General features: G+C 46.2%; 1 protein-coding gene across 2 annotated transcripts in view; it reads right to left on the reverse strand.

The window, feature by feature from the left end:
- The window catches only part of CREBBP (CREB binding protein), a 134,724-nt gene that overhangs the window by 24,365 nt on the left and 87,769 nt on the right, over positions 1 to 22,590 (reverse strand). Inside the window, exons 5-16 of one of the 2 annotated variants that reach the window (XM_006874874.1) lie at positions 22,432 to 22,545; positions 15,396 to 15,638; positions 13,871 to 13,973; positions 13,310 to 13,456; positions 12,353 to 12,470; positions 11,711 to 11,882; positions 11,434 to 11,478; positions 9,615 to 9,739; positions 7,631 to 7,819; positions 5,096 to 5,512; positions 3,742 to 3,921; positions 2,646 to 2,835 (exon numbers count right to left, since the gene is read on the reverse strand). In XM_006874874.1, coding sequence (XP_006874936.1) covers positions 2,646 to 2,835; positions 3,742 to 3,921; positions 5,096 to 5,512; positions 7,631 to 7,819; positions 9,615 to 9,739; positions 11,434 to 11,478; positions 11,711 to 11,882; positions 12,353 to 12,470; positions 13,310 to 13,456; positions 13,871 to 13,973; positions 15,396 to 15,638; positions 22,432 to 22,545 — 2,043 coding nt within the window. The remainder of the gene's footprint in view (positions 1 to 2,645; positions 2,836 to 3,741; positions 3,922 to 5,095; positions 5,513 to 7,630; positions 7,820 to 9,614; positions 9,740 to 11,433; positions 11,479 to 11,710; positions 11,883 to 12,352; positions 12,471 to 13,309; positions 13,457 to 13,870; positions 13,974 to 15,395; positions 15,639 to 22,431; positions 22,546 to 22,590) is intronic. The other variant, XM_006874875.1, reaches the window with a different exon arrangement.

The following is a 22,590-nucleotide window of genomic DNA, read 5'->3' on the forward strand; positions in this document are numbered from 1 at the left end:
GATTGTCCAAGTGACCAATACCAGTCCGTTTTAGTTCACTATTGCCTAGGATATATGTTTATGCAATCCATTTCATTTTTGACAATTTCTAATTTACCTAGCTTCATACTACGTACTTTGCATGTTCCACAACAGGTGTTTACAGCTGTTTCTCTTCATTTTGAGTTGTGCCCCATCAGCAAATGAAGGACTTGTAGGCTTTACTCCATTCGTGTGTCAACTCTACTTTGAGAAGGCAGCTCTTCTCCAGTCGTATTGTGAGTGCCTTCTAACCTGAGTGGCTCATATTCTGGCACTATATCTGACAATATTCTGGTGCTAACAGTGTTCCATTGCTAGTTATAAGGTTTTCAGTGACTAACTATTTGGAAGTAGTCCGTCTCCATCTGGAAGATCATATGAAACCTGTCCACTGTGGGTGACTCTATTTAAAATACCTGTGGCATACCTTCCAGAATCACAGCAACACACAAGCCACCACAGCACAACACACTGACAGGCCACTGACACTGAATTCACTACTAATTAGTTCAAGTACTAACCTAAGAATTCAGGTTTTTGTCACATGTCAGGGGTGCAATAGTCACTTGTGGCTGGCAGTTGCCATCATGGAGAGACAAGTATGAAGTATGTATTTACACCACTGCAGAAAGTTCCAGTATTACTCTAGTCCATCCGTAAAGAACGCTCCTATAATATGAAACTAGTTTTCGTAGTTAACACTAAATTGTTCTACGTCTTTTTCACTGTGTTGGCATAGCAACAGTGGGTGACACTGCCAGTGCCTTAGTAAATTCAGCGCGCCACCACCCAACTCCGCCTCAGTCAGTACACTCTTGGCGGCCCTTGTGCACTCAGGAAAACAAAACTGAATGCCTGCTTCACCTCAGAACATCCCTCTTGAGGAAGTAGTTAAAAACTACTAATTTTTAAAATCTCAACACTTGCATACTCATCTTCTAGTCTGTGTGATGAATCGCAGCATCTGCGTCAAGTATTTCTACTGCATACAATAGGTGTCTTCCACAGTGTTACTGTCGGAGTTGAGAGCAAGCTGAAGTAGCCGGGTTTTTAATTTTTTAAATGCAACATCGCAAAATTCAAAAGTAAAACTGATAAATACTATGGCGACTTATACCCTATAATCTGACACAAATTTTCTCAAAAATGAACAAAGTGGGCTGTTACTTCAAGGACACATGACAGTACTTGCTGCCAATGGTAAAATTCATGCTTTCAAACAAAAAGTATAATTTAGAAAACCTAAACTTGGCAACATCTCAAAATTTACAAGACTTTCTTCAAAGACATTGATAGTGATCTTGACAAATGCTACTTTTTGTAAAGTAGCATATAGTGAAACATCACAATCTGGAAGGTCTGTAAGACCAATAGATGGCATCACACTTACACAAAGGCTAAAGACCCACTTCAAGTACAGGGTGGACTGGTGAACTTGTCACCACAGAGCATGTACAGTGCAGGCTAGGGAGCCAGACTCCACACCCCAAATGGTCTTTCTGGTACTACAACCATTGACAAGTTTTGGTACAGTATCTAAGAGGAATTTCCACAATTCCATGTTATTTATGGGTACCACGTAATAGATTTGTTATTTATATATATATATATATTGGTTTATTTTTTGTTGTTATATTTTTTAATGAGTATTATTATGTTTGCATTTCCTCAGTTGTAATTTCTCAGGTAGTAAATAGAGATGGATAATTATATAAACAAAATCTCTGGGGTTCTAAATTTTAAGAAGAATCAAAGGGTCTGGGACCAACACATCTGAGAGCTGCACATGACAAGAGCTCCAGGGTCCCCTCCACTGCAATGCATCCAGCACCAGAGTCCCATGTTTCCCTGTGCCCACGACTGCCTGAGCCTCACTTTTCCAGTCTCTAGACATTTTCCCCACAACCTGCTTCCTCCTTCCATTCAACACTCCTCAAATGGATTCCATCCCACTGCCAAGTTGGCAGACCTCACACTCCCCACACTTGCCTGGTCTGGAAACCCAAAGCACCCCAGAGCTCTCTCCATCCTGATGCACAAAGGCACTGGGCCTTACCTGTCTCTCACTTCACCACCACATTATTTTGGGTACATCACTCTTCTTTCTTTAACAACATAAAAGTTTCCTAATTGGATCAGCAGCCACCTCCAACCTCCAGTACACGGATAATTTTCCTTAAAAGCATACCTTTTTGACATTTTCAACATGTATCTTTCAATGGTTCTTTATGGCTTGTTAAGTAACATCCACAGAGATACTATTTATTAGGTGCCATATAAAAGGAGTTATTGTTAATTTTAAGTGAATTAAACATTTAAAAAGTTTCTTCGTTTCAGTTCAAGGAACCTGGATGCAGATTTCCCCTCCAGCCCTCCCAGACAGAGGCATCTCAGAAGATGCCGCTGCGCTGTATTGGCTTCCTTAAGAGATGCAACTTGTTTCTCACTCATACCGCAAAACCTCTGGAGTCTAGTAGATTGCTGTAATTTCTGAAGAGAGAATATCTGAGGGGAGTGACAGGCAAGAAAGATCAAGGGGTGATAGAATTATTTGTCTCTCTTAGCTTTTAATCCTATGTGGACTCACAATTACAGTTCAAGAAGTGAAAGAAACCACACCCTACTTTTTTTGCGTGGCTGGGAAGGTGACGTTGACTGGGCGGCTGAACCATTAGCACCACTCTCTTCTTCCCCTTTAACATCCCCTTTGACTTCAGGTTTCTTTTCCTCCACTTCCATCGGCTCGGTTTTCTGCTCTATTGTTTCTGTTTCTTCTTTATCTTGGGAAGATCCTTGTAAATCCTCCTCCATCATCTTAAAGAAAACAAAATTAGAGGCAATGACAAATGGTTAAAAAAATCTTCTTTCCAACTGCACCTTGCTGGGAGACTCCTAAGCTTGCCTGTGGGCTTGTTCTAGATGAAGGGCCTGCCCAGATCACAGCTGCATTTGTCTTTCCTTTCTTCTCCCAGATGCAGGAGTGATGCATGTGGTATCAGCTGGTCACTTCCATACAGTACCACAGCAATTACAAGCCTGGTTTTAAATGTTTGCATGTGAGACTACTTTAAAACACACACACACACACAGCCCCATCACCTACTCAGTATTTTTAATTATGAGGGTTACAGTTTTAAGTTCTGACAACTCCCTGGGGTCAAAGACTAGTTGCTGCGAGAGGTTCTGGGTGAAGTCAGTCAATGAAGCAATAAGGGTACTTACTATAAGCAGCAGGATGCCCAGGTTCTGATAAGGCCCCAGCACCCCAGCAGTCTCAGGTACAGAATGCTGCTACAAAGGGTAGGTGAGCTCCTCATTTTTCAAGGAGTTGGAAATCCAGAGGCCTATCTAAAAGATCGTCCCATTTTTCCAATACGTTGAGGGCCCGACTAAACACAGCTAAGAGACTGGACACTCCCCCTTATACAGTCTACCTCTGTAGAGCTAGAAATGAGGGAAACACTGTTCTGTGATTCACCACTGTAAAATCTAAGCTGTGCTCTTCACTTCTGGAAAAAAATTTAAAAAAATACCAAACAAACCCATACTTTCTATTTCAACATGAATAACCAATCTGTTCTTAACCTATTTTCTACATATTCCAACATGGACCCACATTCAAACCAAATACACAAACCACTACGAGGGGTGCCTGCAGTGGGAGAGGAGCTTTCACATGGGAGCACACCTATCCATCATCCCTGAGGAAATGACACCCACCTCAGACTGACCCTCCCCTTTGGATTCACGAGGCTCGGGTTCACGTTCTTCCATCCTGGCGTCAGTCTTCATTTCGAGATTGGGTACATCGGGTCCTTGCTGCTGGGAACTGGCTTCAGCGCTGGCCACTGAGGATGGGGTGGGGACCCTGTTATCAATGCTAGCTGCTGCCTGGGAAAGCTGCAGAGAAACAGAAACCATATAGCTCTGTAAGCAAGATGAAACGAGAGTGATCCCCAATGCTGCATGTCATTGGACGTACATGCGCGTTTGCTGATGTTTCCAAATAGTACCCTACACAGGCATCGCTACGGGACAGAAACGGGGTACATAAGTTCAAGTGGAGTTCCCCAGGATGTCAACATCAGTCAGAAACACAACCCACTAGTTGCTGATAAAGAACAGATGAAAGAGAAACGTGTCCTAAATTATTTCCTAGAAGTCTCCGATGTCAGTCAGAGAACCTCTGATTTTAAAATTAATTCTTTCAAAAAAAGACCCAAACCACACCTCATTAATGGTTTTGGTAAAAGACTGAGTGGTGGAGGCAGAGAACCCATGAGAAAGGGTTACTAAAAGAGTTTAAAAATTTAAGTGTCATCCAGTGAGGTTTGAAAAAAACAAAAAGCTAAACAGTACCCAGAGGGCCCTTAACAGAGGTGGGAAATATGGAGGAAGGATGAATCAGCATGTTTCCATGGAGAAACAAATAGTGGCGCCATCTTGGGGTTAGGGTTAGGGTTAGGGTTAATGTTGACATTTCATAAGTAAGTTAGTACAGTGCCCAAGAATAAAATTAATATAGTGAGGAGGTCCCAATTAGACCAATAAGAAAAAGGATGCGGAGGTTTCTGACACAAAGAGGGAGAGAGGGAGATGAGGCAGTGAGGAGACCAGCCTTGGAGCCCTGGGTGCACACAGTACAGGCCAGTCTAGAAGAGCCTATCCTTGGCTGGTGTGTGCCCCTAGTGTGACTCTTCACCCCAAACCCCAAACGGTAATCAGGCAGCTTGGAAATATAGGATTACAAGCCTGCTCCAGCATCTCAGTTCATAAAAGATAAAGAGGATTTTCTAGTCTGTAAAGAAGGCCTACAGCAAACAAAGCACGTGTGACTGGAAGCATGTGTGCTCAACAAAGCCACACGACATTAGAGAGAAACCACTGGAACTGGGTCAAGGCACTTCCCGAATAGCTTCCTACAGTGACCCATAGTTGACTCCTGATAACAACTTAGGGAGGCTGAGGCTAAAAAGCAAATCCTAAAGAGAGACAAGCCTGTTTTCTCAGGTTGCGCCAAGATGTGACAACTGCCTGACAACCTGGAATATGGAGGGTCTCTCCTGGCGCTCACCGGCGTGCCTGGTGGCTGGGCGTGCACAGATGTCGGCTGCTGCAGCGATGACTGTGGGGTCGGGACTGATGGGGGCTGCACAGGGGTCGGAGGCTGTGGGGTCACCTGGGCCGGGGCCGCGGCCTGGACCGTTGGGGTGCTCTGGGTCTGGGTAGCACTGGGCACCGAGCCTGGGGTGGGGGTAGGAGTCTGCCCGGAAGACGACACAGGAGTTGATGGCTGTGTGGGGGCTGCTGGCTGGGGAGGGGTCATCCCAGGCGGTGTTGGGTGTTGCAGAGACGGCATGCCGGCGGCTGTGGAGGCGGGAGGGGGCGTCTGGTGCAGAGGTGACTGGGTTACTGGTGGGCAAGGCAGCTGGCTGGCCTGTGGGCCCAGCATGTTCAGAGGGTTCGGAAGAGCAGCCCCAGGCACCTGCCCCTAATTGAAGAGAAGAGCAGAGAGCAGGTTAATATCACCTCCCTGCTCTGAAAAGTTGACAGTCGAGTTGAAGAAATAGCAGGCTGGCAGGTCTGAGTGTGGCTTCCTGGTAGGAGTTGCTGGCTTTGTAAGAGTGATCTCTTGGTGAAAATTCACCAAGGTGCACACTGGCAACCACATACTTCTCAACAGGGTGACCATGACAAGGGTGACCCATGCTTTGATTAGACATACAACCACCAAGACCTTTGGCTCACACACACCCACACCCCAGCATAATAGCCACAAGCTCGGTGGCACAGAGCCACAGCATAGACCACTGGAAAAGGTTTTTCTCCTTTTGGGTGAAAAAAGAAAATTTTACTGTGACACAAAAAGGCTTTGGTGCAGTGTTTCTTAATGGAGACATGCTTCAAAATCACTTGGGACCTTTGTGAAAGATACAGCCACCTGTTGCTGCTGTTGTCCCTAAGCGTACGGAGTTGGTTTAGTCTCACAGCAATCCTGTATCGGGCTTTTAAGGCTCTAAATCTTTCTTTTTGGAGCAAGTTGGTGGGCTTGAACCACCGACCTTGTGGTCTGCAATCTAGGGCTTATCCTACGAAGCCACTGCACTCCCTACCTGAGACCCACCCAAATACACTGAACCTCAATCTGCGGGCCCAACAATCACCTGACCAGAGTTCACAGGTGGTTTGAAAGCAATATTCTAGAGCAGAGGTGGGTAAACAGGGGCCCTTGGGCCGTCTCTGGCTCGGTGTCTGCTGTTGTAAGTAAAATGTTATTGGAACACAGCCACATTGATATATTTATGCATGGCTCTTTTGTGCTACAATATAAGACAGAGATCCCTATGGCCAGCATTGTTGTTGTTAAGTGTTGTCAAGTCAGTTCCTACATAGGTTTCTGAGGAGCAGCTGTTAAGTTTGAACCAGTGACCAAGCAGTTCAAACAAACCTTGGGGTCCAGTGCTTACTCTACAGCATCACACCAGGACCCCATGTGTTGTAACCCTCACCTTTATGCTGTTAAGGAGGCAGGATGTGCTCTACAGGATTAGGTGGCATCTTGAGTCAATCTCCTTTAGAGACAGAAGCGACTGACCAAGTGAGCAGAGAGCAGAGGGACCTACTACCACCACCAAGGAAGAAGAAAAGAACCGCGAGTAGAGCGTGTCCTCTGGGCCTGGGTTCTCCGTGCTGGAAAGCTCCTAGAGCCAGGGGAAAACTGATGCCGTGACATGTGAAGAGCTGACAGATGTTGACAGGAGACAAGGACCTTCCCTCAGAGCCAACAGAGCTAGTCTTCCCCTATACCTTGAATTTAGACATCTAACCTCATCAACTGTGTGAGAATCAATGTGTTTGTTACAGCCACCCACTCCTAATACCTCTGTTAGAGCAGCACTAGACAGCTAAGACATGGCCCTTCATAACAAGTTTGCCAACCTCTGCTCTAGAGCAAAGAAATGTCTGGAAAGTAAGAACCAATAGTTATTTCATGAGTAACTCTAATATATTTACTGAGTTTATTCAGTATTACCTACGTTCAAGAATTTATGCATATGTCTTAACTTTTCAGAAGATTTGACAGGTTTTAAATACATATACATATATACACACCAGCAACCTGATGCACTCCAACAATAAAAGAGAAGAAAGGCAGTAAGACGTATAGAAAAGCATCCTTCTTTAAACACATGCAACAAGAAGAGTCAGTCAAACAATCTAGTCGGTGTGAACTGGACAGGGAAGGCTGAGCACAAAGGCAACAGAGGCCCCAGGCTCTTCCTCCTGCCCCTTCAGTCCCAGTGTCCCTCAGGACCCCATGGGAAGGCTAGAATTTAATACACGCCAACAAAGGGAACAAGACAACTCTCTTCTCTCAAGTCAAAACAAACAAGTGCATGCACACCAAGATTTTTACTTGACATTCACTTGAGATGTGAAAGTGTAATTCCCAACCAGCGACACACAGCAGGACAGATGGATGGGGGTGGGGTGGGGAGGTACAGGCACAGGAGAACGGAATGCCGAGTCAGGAACACTGGATTCCATCAAATGGGGTCTGCTCGCACCACTGGGAGGAACTGTGAGCGACTTCGCCAGGGAACAGTACCTGTGACACTCCTGTCTGGGCTGCTGGCTGCCCCAGACCCACGCTGTTCACACTCATGGCCCCACTAGATGACTGGAACTGGTTCTGCGGCAGGAACTGGCTCTGGGTGGGCGCCTGGGCCATCATATTGTTGGTGTGTGCGCCCATTATGCTTGGGGGCTGAGGCATTCGGGAAGGTGAGATGGCCATCTGAAAAACAGCAGGAAACCCGGGGCTGCTGTTCAGAGGGGCCAACACATGGCCCACCTGTGCACATCCCAGGCGCACTGTTTAGCCCTCCCCTTCCTAAGTGGGGAGAGAGCCACCACTCCCTAAGAACTCAACACACTTCCTGGTAAGCTCTCCCTAAGGAGCCACCATTGCCCCTGTGCAGGATCTGATTACTTCTCTAAGACATTAAAGCAGCAGCAGAAGCGAATCAGCTCTAAGTGTCTGAAGACGCGGACAATTCCTTTCTGGACATATAACCAAGATCCCTATCTTCTCACCAGGTTCAAAGCCCTTATGAAAGTGTCATTCTAATAAAAAGAAACAATGACCACATAATTCTCACTTTACTAATAAAGAAAACTACAATTAGAGAAGCACAGTAAACTCAAATTTGAGGAACCAAGTACCATATGATTATCAGACAATACAGTCATGTTCTGGTCCCAACCCCTACACAGCCTAACATACTAAAAATTCAAGGTACATGAGAGGGGGAGTCCCAAATTATCCGCACTCTGGCTGTAGAACTTATTTTAATCAACTTTTAGAAAAGACAAATGCATCATTTTTTGACAGAATCTCCTTGCTTTTCAATATACTTGGTCCTTCTGCAAACAAGTTTCATGTTCCCTTGTTTAACAAATGTTTTAGGTTGAGCTGTGAGCCATGAATGCACCGCTATCTTCACTTCTTTGTCACAGGTGAAACTTCGTCTTTGAAGGGCTGCTTTCAGGGACCCAACAGGTGAAAGTCCGAGGGAGCAAGATCAGGACTAGAGGGAGGATGCCTTAACACCTCAAAACCAAGTTTTTGCAGAGTGGCACCAGTGTGGGCCGAGGTTTGCGGACAGACATGCTCATGTGAGATCACAACACCCTTGAATAGCAGTCCTCTGTGTTGGATGCCAAGTTTAGGTGTTAGCATCAATTTTCCAGCTGACGACTGACTTTGGAACTTTTTCTTGGTCGACAAATGAAGATGTTTCCATTCAACACTCTGCCATTTACTCTCAGGCTCGTAGTGATGAATCCATGTCTCGTCACCAGTAACAATTTCTTAAAAGAAACTTTTACCTTCCTTCGAGTATAGGTCCAAATTTTGTTTGCAGATGTCCAAACAGTAGTTTATTCTCTTCCATGAATTGTTTCGGTACCCATCTAGCACAAACTTTTTGAAGCCCAAGTCTACCACGATATTATTTCATATGCAAAGACTTGGCTGATTTGCAAATGATTTGCCACATAATCCACTGCCACTGGCCTATTCAACAGAATCATTTCATGTGCAAGCTCAAGTTGTCATCAGCTGTGGATGTGTTTTAAGATAACCGGAGTACAGATAATTTTTGACTCCCCTTTGTACAATGCTTTGTAATAATAAATAAGTGCTACCTTGCAAGCGCAACCAAACGGTACTACTACAGTATTATGTTAAAAGATGTTGCGGTGTAACTGCAAGTGGTTTTTTTTTTTTTGCATAGAACGGTACACTATATCTTTACAATAAGTCAAACTGACGTTAGATATGAACTATACCTAATCCAGTTTAAGTACAAATTTGATTTAAAGGAAGACTAAGCAATAGAACATTTCTGTAATCCATGGACTGCCTGAAAAGTGTTCACAACATCTAAATCACATTACATCTTATTTCACAGAAGGTACTGTGGATGCTAAGCGATTCATGACTGTATATGAATTTCATTACTCACATAATTTTATCTACCAAAGTTTGGACTTTTTCAGGCATGACAGAGGGAAGTCAAAACACTTACCCCTGGAACCGACCCCAGGCTGTTCATCTGGACAGAATGGTTCATGGGAGAGGCTGCCCGTGGTCCCATGGCGGCTTGTGGCAATTGCACGTTCCCCAAAGACATTGGGTTAAATGAACTCATCCCTGTAAAAAAGGCCCACAAGGGTTTATCAGACAAGGCATCAACAGCATAGCAGAACTGCAGTTTGAACAAAGTGCAGGTGAGTAAGATGGAGCACACATGCAACATGCAAAATCAGAGCTACAAGGGATCTGGGGCTCAGGAGGCACAATGCCCATGGAGAAAGCCGGGGAGGGCCCAGGCCGCCCCAGGACTGCACCCCAATCATCCGCTGTCCCAAGTGCGTCACTCTCAGCCCGCCAGAGTGACTTCTGGAGCACCTGGCTCCTGTCTTCTTCTGCAGAAAGCCTGCTCTAAGCAGCCCAGGATTTTACATTTTTCCATTCATTGCTAGAAGCCGTGATCTAAGACTCAAATTCTTGTTTTAACTTTCCAAACATCTTGAGCATGTAGAAAGCACCCAGGAGTCAGCGGCTCTCAGCATCAGCCTCCTCTCCAGACCGGGGCTGTCTTCCCCCTCTGCCACCTACCCTTGCCTTCCCAGGTACGCACCAACTCCACAGGGAAAGAGCCAGCCACTGGCAAGTGTGTCCTGAGCAGTATCAAGTTCTAAGTTCCCACAATACTCTATAAGCTCCCAGGACTAGGTAGGTGCTTGTTGGGGTTCGACTTAGGACAGATACTAGGTTCTAACCAGGATTCTTGAGAGAACTTCAGGGAGGTGATGTCTCATCACAGGTGCAGCTGTGAGGCGGCTCTTAGAGAAGGCCTGCCGTCTGCGGCACTACCTTCCATGTTACCTCACATGACAGCCTGTTACACCAATGCTTCCCTCCCCTCTGTCCTTGAGGACTTCATTAGGAGACAAAGATGAATTCAGAAACCACATAAGACCATACAAATGCTGGTGAGAGAGGTTGATGCTTAGCTCACTATGAAATATCTAAACTGCTACCTCAGCTAGCCAACAAGTAGTATCTTCCCACAGGGACCAGAGAACAGGCCATCCCCAGCAGACCCTTCAGCACTTTCTTGAGGCTCACTCTCTCCTGTTTCAGCAAAACCAACCCCTGACACGATTTCTCTACTATCCCTGCATCTGCCACAGCCTTTTCAGTAGGCATAGACTTTGGCCCTTCTACCGTCCCACGTTACCTCTATACACAGCATCAAGGCCTCTTTCCTTAGAAGCCCCTGGACCACCATCCTGCTTCACAATCTGTAAAAACAACTTACGGCTCAAGTCTCAGTCTGCCAAAGGCTGTAAACACTTTCAAATGGGGCCTTTCTGAATTCTCGCAACAAAAACAGCAGCTTTGACCAAACAAAAACAATCGAACCTCAAAAGGAGAAAAAGCCTTGGAAAGTTGTTTGGACAACCTGGAGCAGAATCACCAGGTACAGATTGTCTGTCTCCACAAGCAGACACCTGGCCAGGCTTAAGACACCTGTGCTCACATGGCCCTGAGCGCCCAGCACCTGCTGGCTTGCAGTTTTTCACACCTTCAGAAACAGTACCACCCCCTACCAAGAATGCAGGCCTGTTTTGTGTTTTTGTTTTTACTTCCTTGCCTTTTTCTATCCATGTCTTGATCTTCAAATATCCAAATAGACTTATGTTGTCCATGGAATGAATTTCAGTCACAATGAATGGAGAGTAATAAACGTTACGAAGAAAACAGAAGGGAAGAGAACAAACTCAACAGATGTTACTGTTGTTGCAAGTTAAACAAGATTCACAGTGACTGTGCAGTACCTGGTGAAACCTGCATGCGATTCACTGGCAGGGGCATGGGTCCATCTGCAACGGCAGGGAGACAAAACTGATTATTTAAGAGGTCTTCAAATTTAAAGAGAAACACTGTCAACAGGTCCTAAATCGTGGTGTTTTCAGATGACAGTCTTCCCATAAGAGAAATTCAACGTGTAAATATAGCCAAAAATTCTAATTTCTTAGTAATACATCCAAAACACAAAGGGGAAAAAACACACACAAACTGATGAGGGGCTAGTAGGAGGAATGAGACCCTTACTTGGAGGTCGAACGGGCTGTCCTGGTGGAATCCCGGGGGGCTGAGCCCCTGGGGCTGGGAGGGCTGGCTGGCTACTCAAGATGCCTTGCTTATGCAAACGGGACCTCCGCTTTTCTTCTAGTTCTTTCTGTATCTTGTAGATTTTCTCTGCCAATAAATGATAGTATTCATCCTAAAAAGCAATAACATTCCATATGAAGCAGTGAAGACTGTAGAAAACAATGGTCCGTTTGTTCTAACATACTCATGAACTGGGAGAATCATGGACACTGCCAACGTTAAGTGTTCATACTTGTAACCGATAGGCCAAAGGCCCACATTCTTGTGACTTCAGTGGACTTCATCAAGACAGCAGGTACTAAAACTCATGCTGTATTTTATCCCACACCTACACCTCTCCTCAGTGTCCACCTGTCAGCTACAGATGTCAGCTACGACTATTACCTCAGAGTCAATCCCACGGATGTAATGCAATTTCATATACCTCATTCACCACCACGTGCCTATATTTATGGTTTATTTTGTCTTCTACTGGGAAGCCTCCCTCCCTGGTCATTCTCCTGAAGGTGAGGTGCTTCCCATTCGCAGTTAACAAATTAGACCTCCACTCTGTAGCGGTAGGAACATCATGTGCCAACCTACCCGACTGTTAGCAGACTCATACATGTCCCCTTCCACTTTCTTAGCATAGGCTACCAGGTTCTCCATGCGGCGATCCTTCAGTGCTGCTGGATCAGGGGTTGGGAAGATGGCTTGGACGCTAGAAGAACAACATGCCTCATCAGCCTTCTCTAAAAGCGGTCAAATCCTAACTACAAGATCTCCCATCTTGCCTTATCCTTCGTGATATTAAAAATAACCAATGATGGAGGCAGCACACAGTGGAGATGTGCCCAATGGCGTGCCGTCCCTACAATGACCTGTCAACCTACCTGCAGGCCAGACACGCCACCACAAATGACTCTCAAGCACGTGCTGTGTCAGTCGCAAGAATGATAGGATTTTAAATTCCCAATTTTTAAACTATTTAAAAAAAGAATCTGATGAACACGTGTGGTTGCTGATAGTTGCCACTGAGTCAGCTCTTGACCCATGGCGACCTTGAGTATAACAAAATGAGACTTTGCCTGGTCTTATGCCATCTGCACGATTGCTGGTATGCTGGAGTTGGCTAATTGCACCTACAAGCTAACTGCTCAAGAAAGCCCCTCAGCCTCAATCCATAGGGTTCTCCACAGCAATAATCTATAGTCACAAAACAAGACAAGTAAGTGTTTGTGCTAACCCCAGCCTTGCTCCTGAGTCCCAGAGCTCTGTGGCACAGGCTGGCTTGGCTGTAGCCACGTCATTCTGTGGTGCAGAGCATCACAGATGTATGGATGTTCCTGGAATGTGGAGCCTAGGTATCCTTGGTCTGCCCAAGCTGTGGGGATAGCTGTGGTCCCTAAAATAAGCATGTGACCCTGTTCAGTAAACAGGGACTGTCACCCCAGGATTGGTGGATGATGTAAGAATGTAATCAGACATTCATGAAACTGCAAATGTCACAATGCCTTTGGTCAAAAATATTCATACCACATAGGAACCCTGGGTACATACAGTTTATGCACGAGATGGCTACGCAAGTCCTGAGTGACGTGTTCGTGCCAGCCTTTCCGAACGCCGGTGCTGGAGGGCGGGGCTGCAGTAGGTATAGTGCTGAGGCTCCCGAGGTTGCCCGAGTTTGAGCCGTCATTCATCAGCGGGCTAAGGCAGAAACAAGGAGACTCATCCACCCATGGAAATGACTCTGGTAGGCTTCCTGAAGGAAGGTTTCTGTTCAACAGCTCAAGACTACTAAAAAGTGCAATACGTCAAGAGAGCCTATGGACGCACACACAAAAGGGCTTCAACTGTTCATAGAGAAATAACATTAGCTTTTCATTTCATTTTCCATAATCTTTTTGAAGGCCCCTCACATAACAAGATGTAAACAGTATTTATTCTATTCCAGCTCTACATTTATAATTAAACAAAACAATTCACTACCCATCAGCCTGCTTCAACTGGTTTCTCTGCCACTTTTGTTTTCCAATCACCAAGCCTTGGGAACTCCCATGGCCCACTTTCATGTCTGACCATTACTCCTATAATATGAGCAAACCAAAATGTGGATCTTACTTGGTGGCCCCAAGGGATGCTGGAAGAGCTGATTCTGACATCAAGTTTGGGGGCTGCTGATCTGCTGCTATTCCTCCTGCTGGAATGCTCATTGGGTTCGTTCCTTTAAAATAAGAGACAGACATCAACCAGTTCCTAAAGGATAACCACAAGCTTCAAACTTGGTACCAGGTAGCCAATACACCAACACACAAACAGATGACTTATGCAGAGGGGTTCTGGGAGGCGTGTGCTCAGCATCAGTGAAATCCTGCACATAGATTTGCACTTGACCTAGGATCACACAGGCACTTCTGTGGAGGCTGGCACAAGGGTTCTATGCAGCTGTGGGTAAAACTCAACGGCAACCCAGAGGCAGTTTCAAGCTGGGAACCTGGATCCATTACCTCCAGAGCCTGAACCATGAAACTGACCTACCATCTACCTCTGTGGATATTACAGAAAATAAAATGACAGAGAAGCAGCTGGGGGGTGGGGGGGTGGGCGGGGACGGATGACGACGACAACACATTAGGAGTCAATTTGTCCAGTGACTTCATTTTAAAGGAAGAAGTTGAGATTCTGTCAATAAGGGGTGGAGTTAGGTCATAACTCCATGGCTAAGTATAAACAAGATATTCTTTAGGGGAGCAGTTCCCAAAAAGCAATACATGAGCTTCTCTAACTGGATGACTTTGAATAGTTAAGTACAATACTTATACTAACCAGCACCACAAACCTGACTTCACAGCCGATGCGGCTTAACTGACGTCTAAGTTTAACAGGACCGTGCGATATAAAGACAAATATTAAGCCAGCAATATGGGAGATGTGTGAGCAAGTGGCCTCAACTGACAAGAGAAGACGGGATGATACTGCTAGAAGCCTGAGACAAGAAGCGTTTCTGAGTCTTGTTAGGTTGCCTGAGTCTGAGCAGTCACTATCAGGGCAGGCGGGAGGGGTCAGTAGATCCCCCTGGGTCATTCTTCAGAGTGTCAGGGTCAGAGTCCAGCAGAGTCCTCAGGCATCTGCGACATGAGTCCTGGGAAATGCACTGCACAGCCCTGCCCACCAAAGGCAGGCCAGCAAGCAGTCAACAGAAACCCCGGCTCATCCACAAATGGGATTCTTCTCATGAATGAGCATGTGCCATCTTCCTGGCATCAGACACTTCAGCTTTTCCGTGGAAGGTTTTCATCTCAGCCACTTAAAAAGACACCATGCCACCATCATACTTACTGCTGCTGAGCCAACTGCAACTCACAGCCACTCTATAGGACAGAGTAGGACAACCCTTTAGGGTTTCTCAAGGCTGCCAAGCTTTACAGAAATAGACTGCCACATCTTTCTCCTGCAGAGCAGCTGCTGGGTTCAAACTTCTGACCTTGTGGTTAGCAGAAGAATGCTTAACCCACCACACTAGCAGGGCTCTTGCACCATCGTAGAGACCTGGATCCTTCTGACTATCAACGGTGGTGGGTTTCAGCCTGGGCTGTCATTTGCTCCCACATCTAGACCAGGGAGGGTCGTGTGGGGCTTCCCTTACCCAGGGGGTTGATGGTCCTCATTTGCTGGTGACTTTGAGGCTGTGTTGGTTGCTGGCCGGGAACCTGTGGTTGCAGCTGCGTCTGGGGCTGGTTCATGTAGGGTAGTCCAAGTGCAGCATATGCCCGTTGCATGGAGCTGGGGTCTATGGGGTTGGGGTTACTTAAAGACGTGGCATTCTGCTGGCCTGTGCCAACAGACCCAATTGTGTTTTGAATTCCACTAGCTGGAGATCCCAGGATGGCTAGAACACAAACAGAGAGAAAAATAACAAGGTAAGTAAAAAGGAGAAGCCCGCAAATGAGTCCGAAATGACTGAGAACCAAATACAATTTTACCCAGAGGCTCTGTCAGACAAGGCTCCGAGAAAGGATTTGGGCTTAGCAAGAACCCTGTTCTGTTCGTTTATTCTTACTTACAACAGTTAAGGGACAAACACAAAGCTAGGGAAAAGTCTAACTTATATCTTAGAAAGCAGCAGCCCCTAAAATCACAGAGAAGCCCATAACCAAAATGAATACGCATCAGCGTACAGACTCACGTGCAATCAGTTCCAGGAGAGGGGCCAATGTGTGACAAATTAAAAAAAAAACAAAAAAAACTATGTGGGGCTGTGTCCCCTCTGAGCTGCCGGTCTTTCCGGGTCCTTCCCTACTCACCTGCTCAGGCACAGATGGGATAACCAAGTTGGTTATCTTTGTTACTTATAGAAGTCTATGGAGTGGGCTTCCAAACAACAAAACTGCATCTCCCTGAAACCTGTGTATACGATAACAGGATTCACAACAAACATTCCCCCACAGGTGTACGACACAGGAGAGCACATGCTGTGCTCTCTGGAGACATGAGCTGTTTTCAATAGACTGACTGGTCAGGCTGAAATTAACAGATGAGTAAGACTTGGTGGCAGCATCAATGGGCTCAAGCGCGACAACAATCGTGAGGCTTGCCCAGGATCGGGCAGTGTTTCGTCCTGTTGTGTACAAGGTCGCTATGAGTTGTTACCAACTCGATGGCACCTAACAACAACAAGGGCTTGGTGACTCCATCTGCATTTTCATTCATCCAGGTGCAACCTTAGGACTGCTGCGAGTCAGGAGCCAACTCTGTCTCATGCAGACACAGGCCTAGTGTGTGTTTATGTGTGTGTGTGGGGGGTTTCAACAAAAGAGCATTCTCTCTGGCTGCCTCAGAAGACCAAAGTTACACTCAAATTCCAAGGATTTCTGAGTTGAATGAGGAATGACCCCAAACCTGTATTTAGTTGGTCATTTCAAGTTCAATTTACCCATCCACTTACCCACGTGCCTGCCACCCACACCTCCTCCACCTACTCACCATCCATCCGCTCACTGTTGTCATATGGTGCACACCCACCCAGGAACAGAACGGTCAGAGTCCACTACGTATTCTTACTCTTAGGAAGTTTCTTTCTTTCCAACTTTCCCCAAACTTCCGTGTCCTACTGTCAACAACAGCCTATCAAACTGGCATCCAATGTGTGACCTTTGATCCATAAAGCACCATCACTGCGCCCTTCATTCAAATCCACTCCACTATGTATAACAGCAACCTTCTTATATTCAACCACTGATCAGAGCAACGTAATTAAACCTAAATGTGTTTTTAAAAAAATTCTTGGTAATTACATATCCCATATTATTAAATTTTCTAAGAAGGGTATTCTGATCTCAAACTCATTAACACTCATTAGACACAACTGCACCCTAAGCATCTCATTATTACAAATGAAAAGCAATTCCCAAGATACAGCTTACGACAAGTGCATAGTTGAAAAAAAGTCATGTACAGTATCTTTAAAAGTATTTTTGTTCTACTAGTTAAACTTGATGCGCCTACCATACTCCAAAACCAACATGCTAAATTTCCTAGTAGAACCATGATGTAAAGAGGAGAGAAAAAAATGGTGGGATAATAGGTTATCACTCTGTGGACAGCAGGGAAGAATCGTCCTCTAGAACATTTGCTACATACAGCAACTGAGGGTGGTGAGGAAGTGAGGAGAGACAAGGGCATCTCTGTGGTCTGTTTTGGGGTTAAGATGCAATGGTTGTGCTTTTAAGAAGGACTTCTTCCGAGCACAGCCCACTTTCATCTGCATCCCCCAAAACGCCACACATTTTGTCAGAATGTTCCTCCCCCTTAGAATGACTGCCATTTGAGTCCAAGGCCACTTATGCCAGCTGTGGGCATGGCCATTGTATTTTATGTCTGTGGACGCTCACTAGTGGTGATGGTGGTGTGTGTGTGCGTGTGTGTCTTGGCAGGGGGCTGACTGACGGGGAACAGCCTTCAGGAATTCTGCGTTGCCATTTCCTGATGCTCACAGCCCTCAGAGAGAGACAAGTCTCCTGGTCATCTGGCTGACAGGGCCTTCCCTGACTGCCCACAGTGCCTCTCTGCCATGCGCAGTCTTTCATTCACGTCAACTGAGCACATACTCCTCTGACTGTCTAGCATTCTGAGCAAGGCTGTGAGCAAAACTGGTGTCTATTCTCAGAGAGTGTATGGTCTGTCAAGAGGGACAACAAACCCATCTAACAGTGACTCACCTGGTGACTACCAAGCTGCAGCTCCGGACGCTGGCTCAGAGAGAATCCTGCCCATCCCACACGTCCCGCAGGATGGGGAGGCCCCCTCTGTGCATGGCCAGTCCTGCCACCGGTCTACTGGATGAATGACAGTCACAAAGCCCTCCCTTGTAGCACTGCAAACTGTGTGCCTTCATATACCAAGTGTGTTAAATGCATACAAATATGGTCAGGTTTCCACATTACTGACCTTCCTCTCCTTATGTGTGAAAACCTGCTGCTTGTCTTCATCACGTTTGCATCTTTTCTTTCTTACAACCTGTGGTCACTGCTGACACAGTACCAGCCCCTAGAGGCTGAAGCCATACAGTCTCAATACCCCAGGCCTGGATGATTTCTCTTGCTGATGAACAGCTACCTGCATAGTTACACTTTAGCCCCCCCATCTCCCTTCCTGTTAGAGCAAAATTAGGAAGCCAACACCTGTGAAAGCCAAAGCCAAGTTTCAGAGCTGGCTCTTCCAGGACTCCCCTGTCTGGCCCTTCTCTCATGGGACTACTCCACTGACAGGTTCCAGGAGACGAAGACTGCTAGCTCGCCACGGTCAATTAATCCAGACAATCATTCTCAATGCAAATAGGTCCCAATGAGAAATCCCATGAAAGGTGGATACAATAAAATGTTAAGGCTCTGTAAGGGCTTGTGGGTGGGAGGGAAGGACACAGCTAAGGAGACAAAGCAGCTACCACAGCCTTATGGCTTAGAATCCTACTGAAAAGAATGTTCCAAGCAGGCTGTGTCTGGCAGGATACACGTACCTGCACAGCATTTATCCATGCTCCTCAACTAGAAGGCTTTCTTCAGAGGCCAAGAGGTTCAGCAGGGAGCAATAGTGTATTACCCAGAAGAACAGGAAAGTTCTTCTGATGCATGACATCACTGATGACTGTTTACGCCTTAAACCACAACCAACCAAGGCCCAGCTCATTCCTTACATCCATGATTGTTAAGCAACACTGCTTTTTGGCCTATCTCCACCACAGAGCAGCCAGGAGGTGTCTAGAAGTCTCTGAAGAGCTCTCCAGAAGACCAAAAGGACCGTTCAGCACATACTTATTGGGCACCCAAAAGAAACTATACTATGGGCAGAAGAAATTTTAAGGAAACGGATTTTTGCTCAATATAAGGAAAGCATTTTAAACCATCAGAGTTCCCTAAGAACGGAACAAAGAGCCAGGCTGGGACATGACCACCAAGCTGACGGACATGCTCAGATAGCAGGTATTCCAGAGCATGGCTATGACCAAGTCTAAGGCTGTGGTGGAGCAAACGGCTAAGTGCTCAACAACCAGCCAAAAGGTTGGTGGCTCGAACCCACCCAAAGGCCCTCAGAAGGCAGGCTAACTGCTTCTGAAAGGTCAGAGTTTCAAAAACTGGAGGACGTCGATTTGACGTCGATCGATTCCACACCCATAGGGCCCATCCGAGGACAGGGCAGAGCAGGGCAGACACTGCAATCTACACTTGGACTTCCTCATGAGATGTGCAACTGGAATTCTATGGCCAAATGGCCCCAAACCGCCACTCCAGCTCCATCCCAGACACTGCTTGTCAAGAGCACCAGAACTGCAAACTGCTCTGTAAACATGCAGGTCCTAGCTTCTAGGGCTCCAAATGGCAAAGCTTGACCTAGCACAGTACTCTGAGGAGCAAGAACCTCCCAGGGGGCAGGACATGAGCCCACACAGACCCTGTGCAGCCAGAGCCATCAGAACCTACTAGAACTAATCACCAAGGCTGACCACTTGGCGTAAGTAAGCCTAAAGGAGTCCCAACAATTCAATAAACATGGAACATTGCCACCGGGGTGGATGGCTTATGACTGGTGACTTACAGAATTGCTAGAAAAAAACTCAAAAAGAACAAAATCATACAAAATTTCTGCAAAGGCCAAAAAAGGAACACAGGGGTTGGGTTTCATCCCAAAGAACACCAGATTAGCTCACAATGGCTCAGGCATTTCCTCCCAACAGATACATCAGTAAAGGTATTGGAGCTATAGTCTATGTGGTGTGTGCTCCAAGAAAGCATCACTGCAAGGGGCACCTGGGGACATTCTCCAAGGTGCAGGCCCGGGTTCTCAGCAAACTCTCCCCAGGCGGCTTCTCACCAACCCCCCTTTTATTTACATGAATCTCCGAATCTGGCTCCATCTACCCCCCTCAGACCATGAGCTCTGCTGACACTGTCCCTGCTATCCAGGACTGTCATTTATCAGAAGCAGACTCGGTCAACTTCACTCCACGTGTTCATAGTTCTCAAGGCTAGAAGACCATCCTGACTGGTTTCTGTCTGCTCCTCCTACCGTCGTCCCTATTTTCAACACCTATCCTATCTCTCCCGCTCCTCAAGTGCCAATGTCAATGTGCCACCTTAAACACGTCTCTGTCTCAGGCACCAAACCTTAGACTCCTGAAGGAGAAGTCCCATGTTTCACCCTAGAGTCTAGGGTCAGAACATCATTAGCACAATTAGCTTTAAGAAAGCTGAAACAAAAATTTACAGAACAGATGCCGTCAAAACATCCTCACTCACCACATCATACAACTCTGCACTCACCAAGCTACAGAGCTAGAGTCGAAAGTACATACTCCAAATTGAAATCTAACTTAAAACAATATGTCAAATGTACAAATTCAGTGCTTTCGTGTCTTTCAAGAGAGACTACCAAACCCTTGAACAAAGACCACCTAACTCTTCTCTATGATAGCATGCTGTATAAAACCACCCTGGCTGCACCTTGCGTTATGACTAATAGATAAGCTGTGGTTTACCACTTGAGAGAGTCCGCACCGAATCACTTTTTCATAGCACTCTGGGAGTCATGAGGATGTCAGAGACAAAACACAAAACAAAACCACATACACACATAAGTTTCTTTTACTTTTAAAAATTAAAACCACATAAATGTTTCTTAAAAAACAAAGGAAATGGCAAGTTTATGATTGCCATGGTAGTATATAAGAAACACCAAACGGTCCCAGAGAAGCCACACCTCACACCAAACATTAAGTGTAAGTCTTTGCTCGGTGTTTCTCAACACACTTGTTCATGAATTCCTACCACACAGAAGCCACACTGCACAGGGCCGCTGGAGCACTTAAGAAATCTGTGACTGAAATGTGTAAACATCTCAATACACTCGGCTTTCTTTTTAAAAGTCTTACAGTGACTTGACAGGAAAACCAACAGTATCCTACTAGAAAAATATCTGGTTCTAAAAGATCCAGGTTTCTAGAACTTCACCATGTAAGAGATTGGAAAATTGGTATGTATGAATGGAAAAACAACAACAACAACAAAAAACCACAACTAACTTTATAAGTGGCTACTCAGCACAGGGTGAGACCTCGCGTGGGGTCCACGGGGCGCTGAAGAATAGTGTGTTTCTTGGCCTTCTGCGACAATTTCCCATGACATCCCGCCACTTGGAAGCCACCAGAAAAACAAAGAGCGTGTTTTCTCCTAGTGGTCATGGGGGCTTGAGAAAGATGGTCAAGAAGAATGAGTGTGATGAACACGTAAAACACACACAGGATAGGGTGGAGGGATGGCATGAATGAGATGAAAACCAGGCTGTGCTGGAAGAGCTGCTTGGGAGCTGTCCGGCGACAGGGCAACAGATGGAAGGCACCTCGGAACTGACCAATGGTAGAGCTGCTTCTATGAAACCACGGGGAAGAGCAGAATGGGAAGCCACATTTATCCTTCCTGCTGCTTGGTGCTCAGGACTAACGGGCCACTGGCTCACCATTTGTGCTTGGGGCTGCACAACTGACTCAAGACAGTAAAATGAGGGGAGGGATGAGGGTGCAGCTGCTGCTAGAGCCAAGACTCTAAGCCTGAACTACACACACTGTCAGCTACACAGAGGGCTGTCTGTGGGACATAAGACTGACCCAGTTTGACGGGCTCTTCAAGAACAACTTCAAAACTCACTTTGGGATATTTCCCCTCTAAGATCCTTGCCACTACAGTGAACTGAAAACCAGCCAGTGAAAGCCTGATTCACAACCCAGTGTGGGGAGGGCGCTGGACTGGGCCTCATTCCGTTCTGTTGTGCACGGGGCTTCCATACATCAGCCCGACTCTTGCAGGCAGTGAACAACGATCTAACGCCACCTCCAACACCTCAGATACGAAGCCTTCATAAAGGAATGTGGAGAATCTTGACTTTGGCTGTTTGATTAGTCAAAGTGGCTTCCCTCTCTGTTTACTGCTCCACTATAACTGAGTTCCACGTGTGGGCAATGGGGTGAGGGAGGGAATAAAAGTCCACAGCTATCACGTCCTTTACGTCCACCTGCTTCTTCAGCATGACCCCGTGTTCTCCATGTTGACCTCACGGACCCTCGCTGCCCTGCTTCCTCCCTGCTCCTCTGGTTTCTCTAGAGAGATCACTCTCTACCCCCAGTGCTCACTTACTTTGTTGGTTTCGCTTGTCACTGGCATTTTTCAAAGGGAGGCAAACAGGACAGTCATGTCGTGTGCAGTTCTTCCAATGAGAGATGATTTGTCGTGAAGATGCACAATGGGCAACTATGACCAGAAAAACAACGAGATGTTATTTTTCTATCCAAATCG

The sequence above is a fragment of the Chrysochloris asiatica genome, unplaced genomic scaffold (assembly GCF_000296735.1).
Source record: "Chrysochloris asiatica unplaced genomic scaffold, ChrAsi1.0 scaffold00305, whole genome shotgun sequence".
Taxonomy (NCBI): domain Eukaryota; kingdom Metazoa; phylum Chordata; class Mammalia; order Afrosoricida; family Chrysochloridae; genus Chrysochloris; species Chrysochloris asiatica.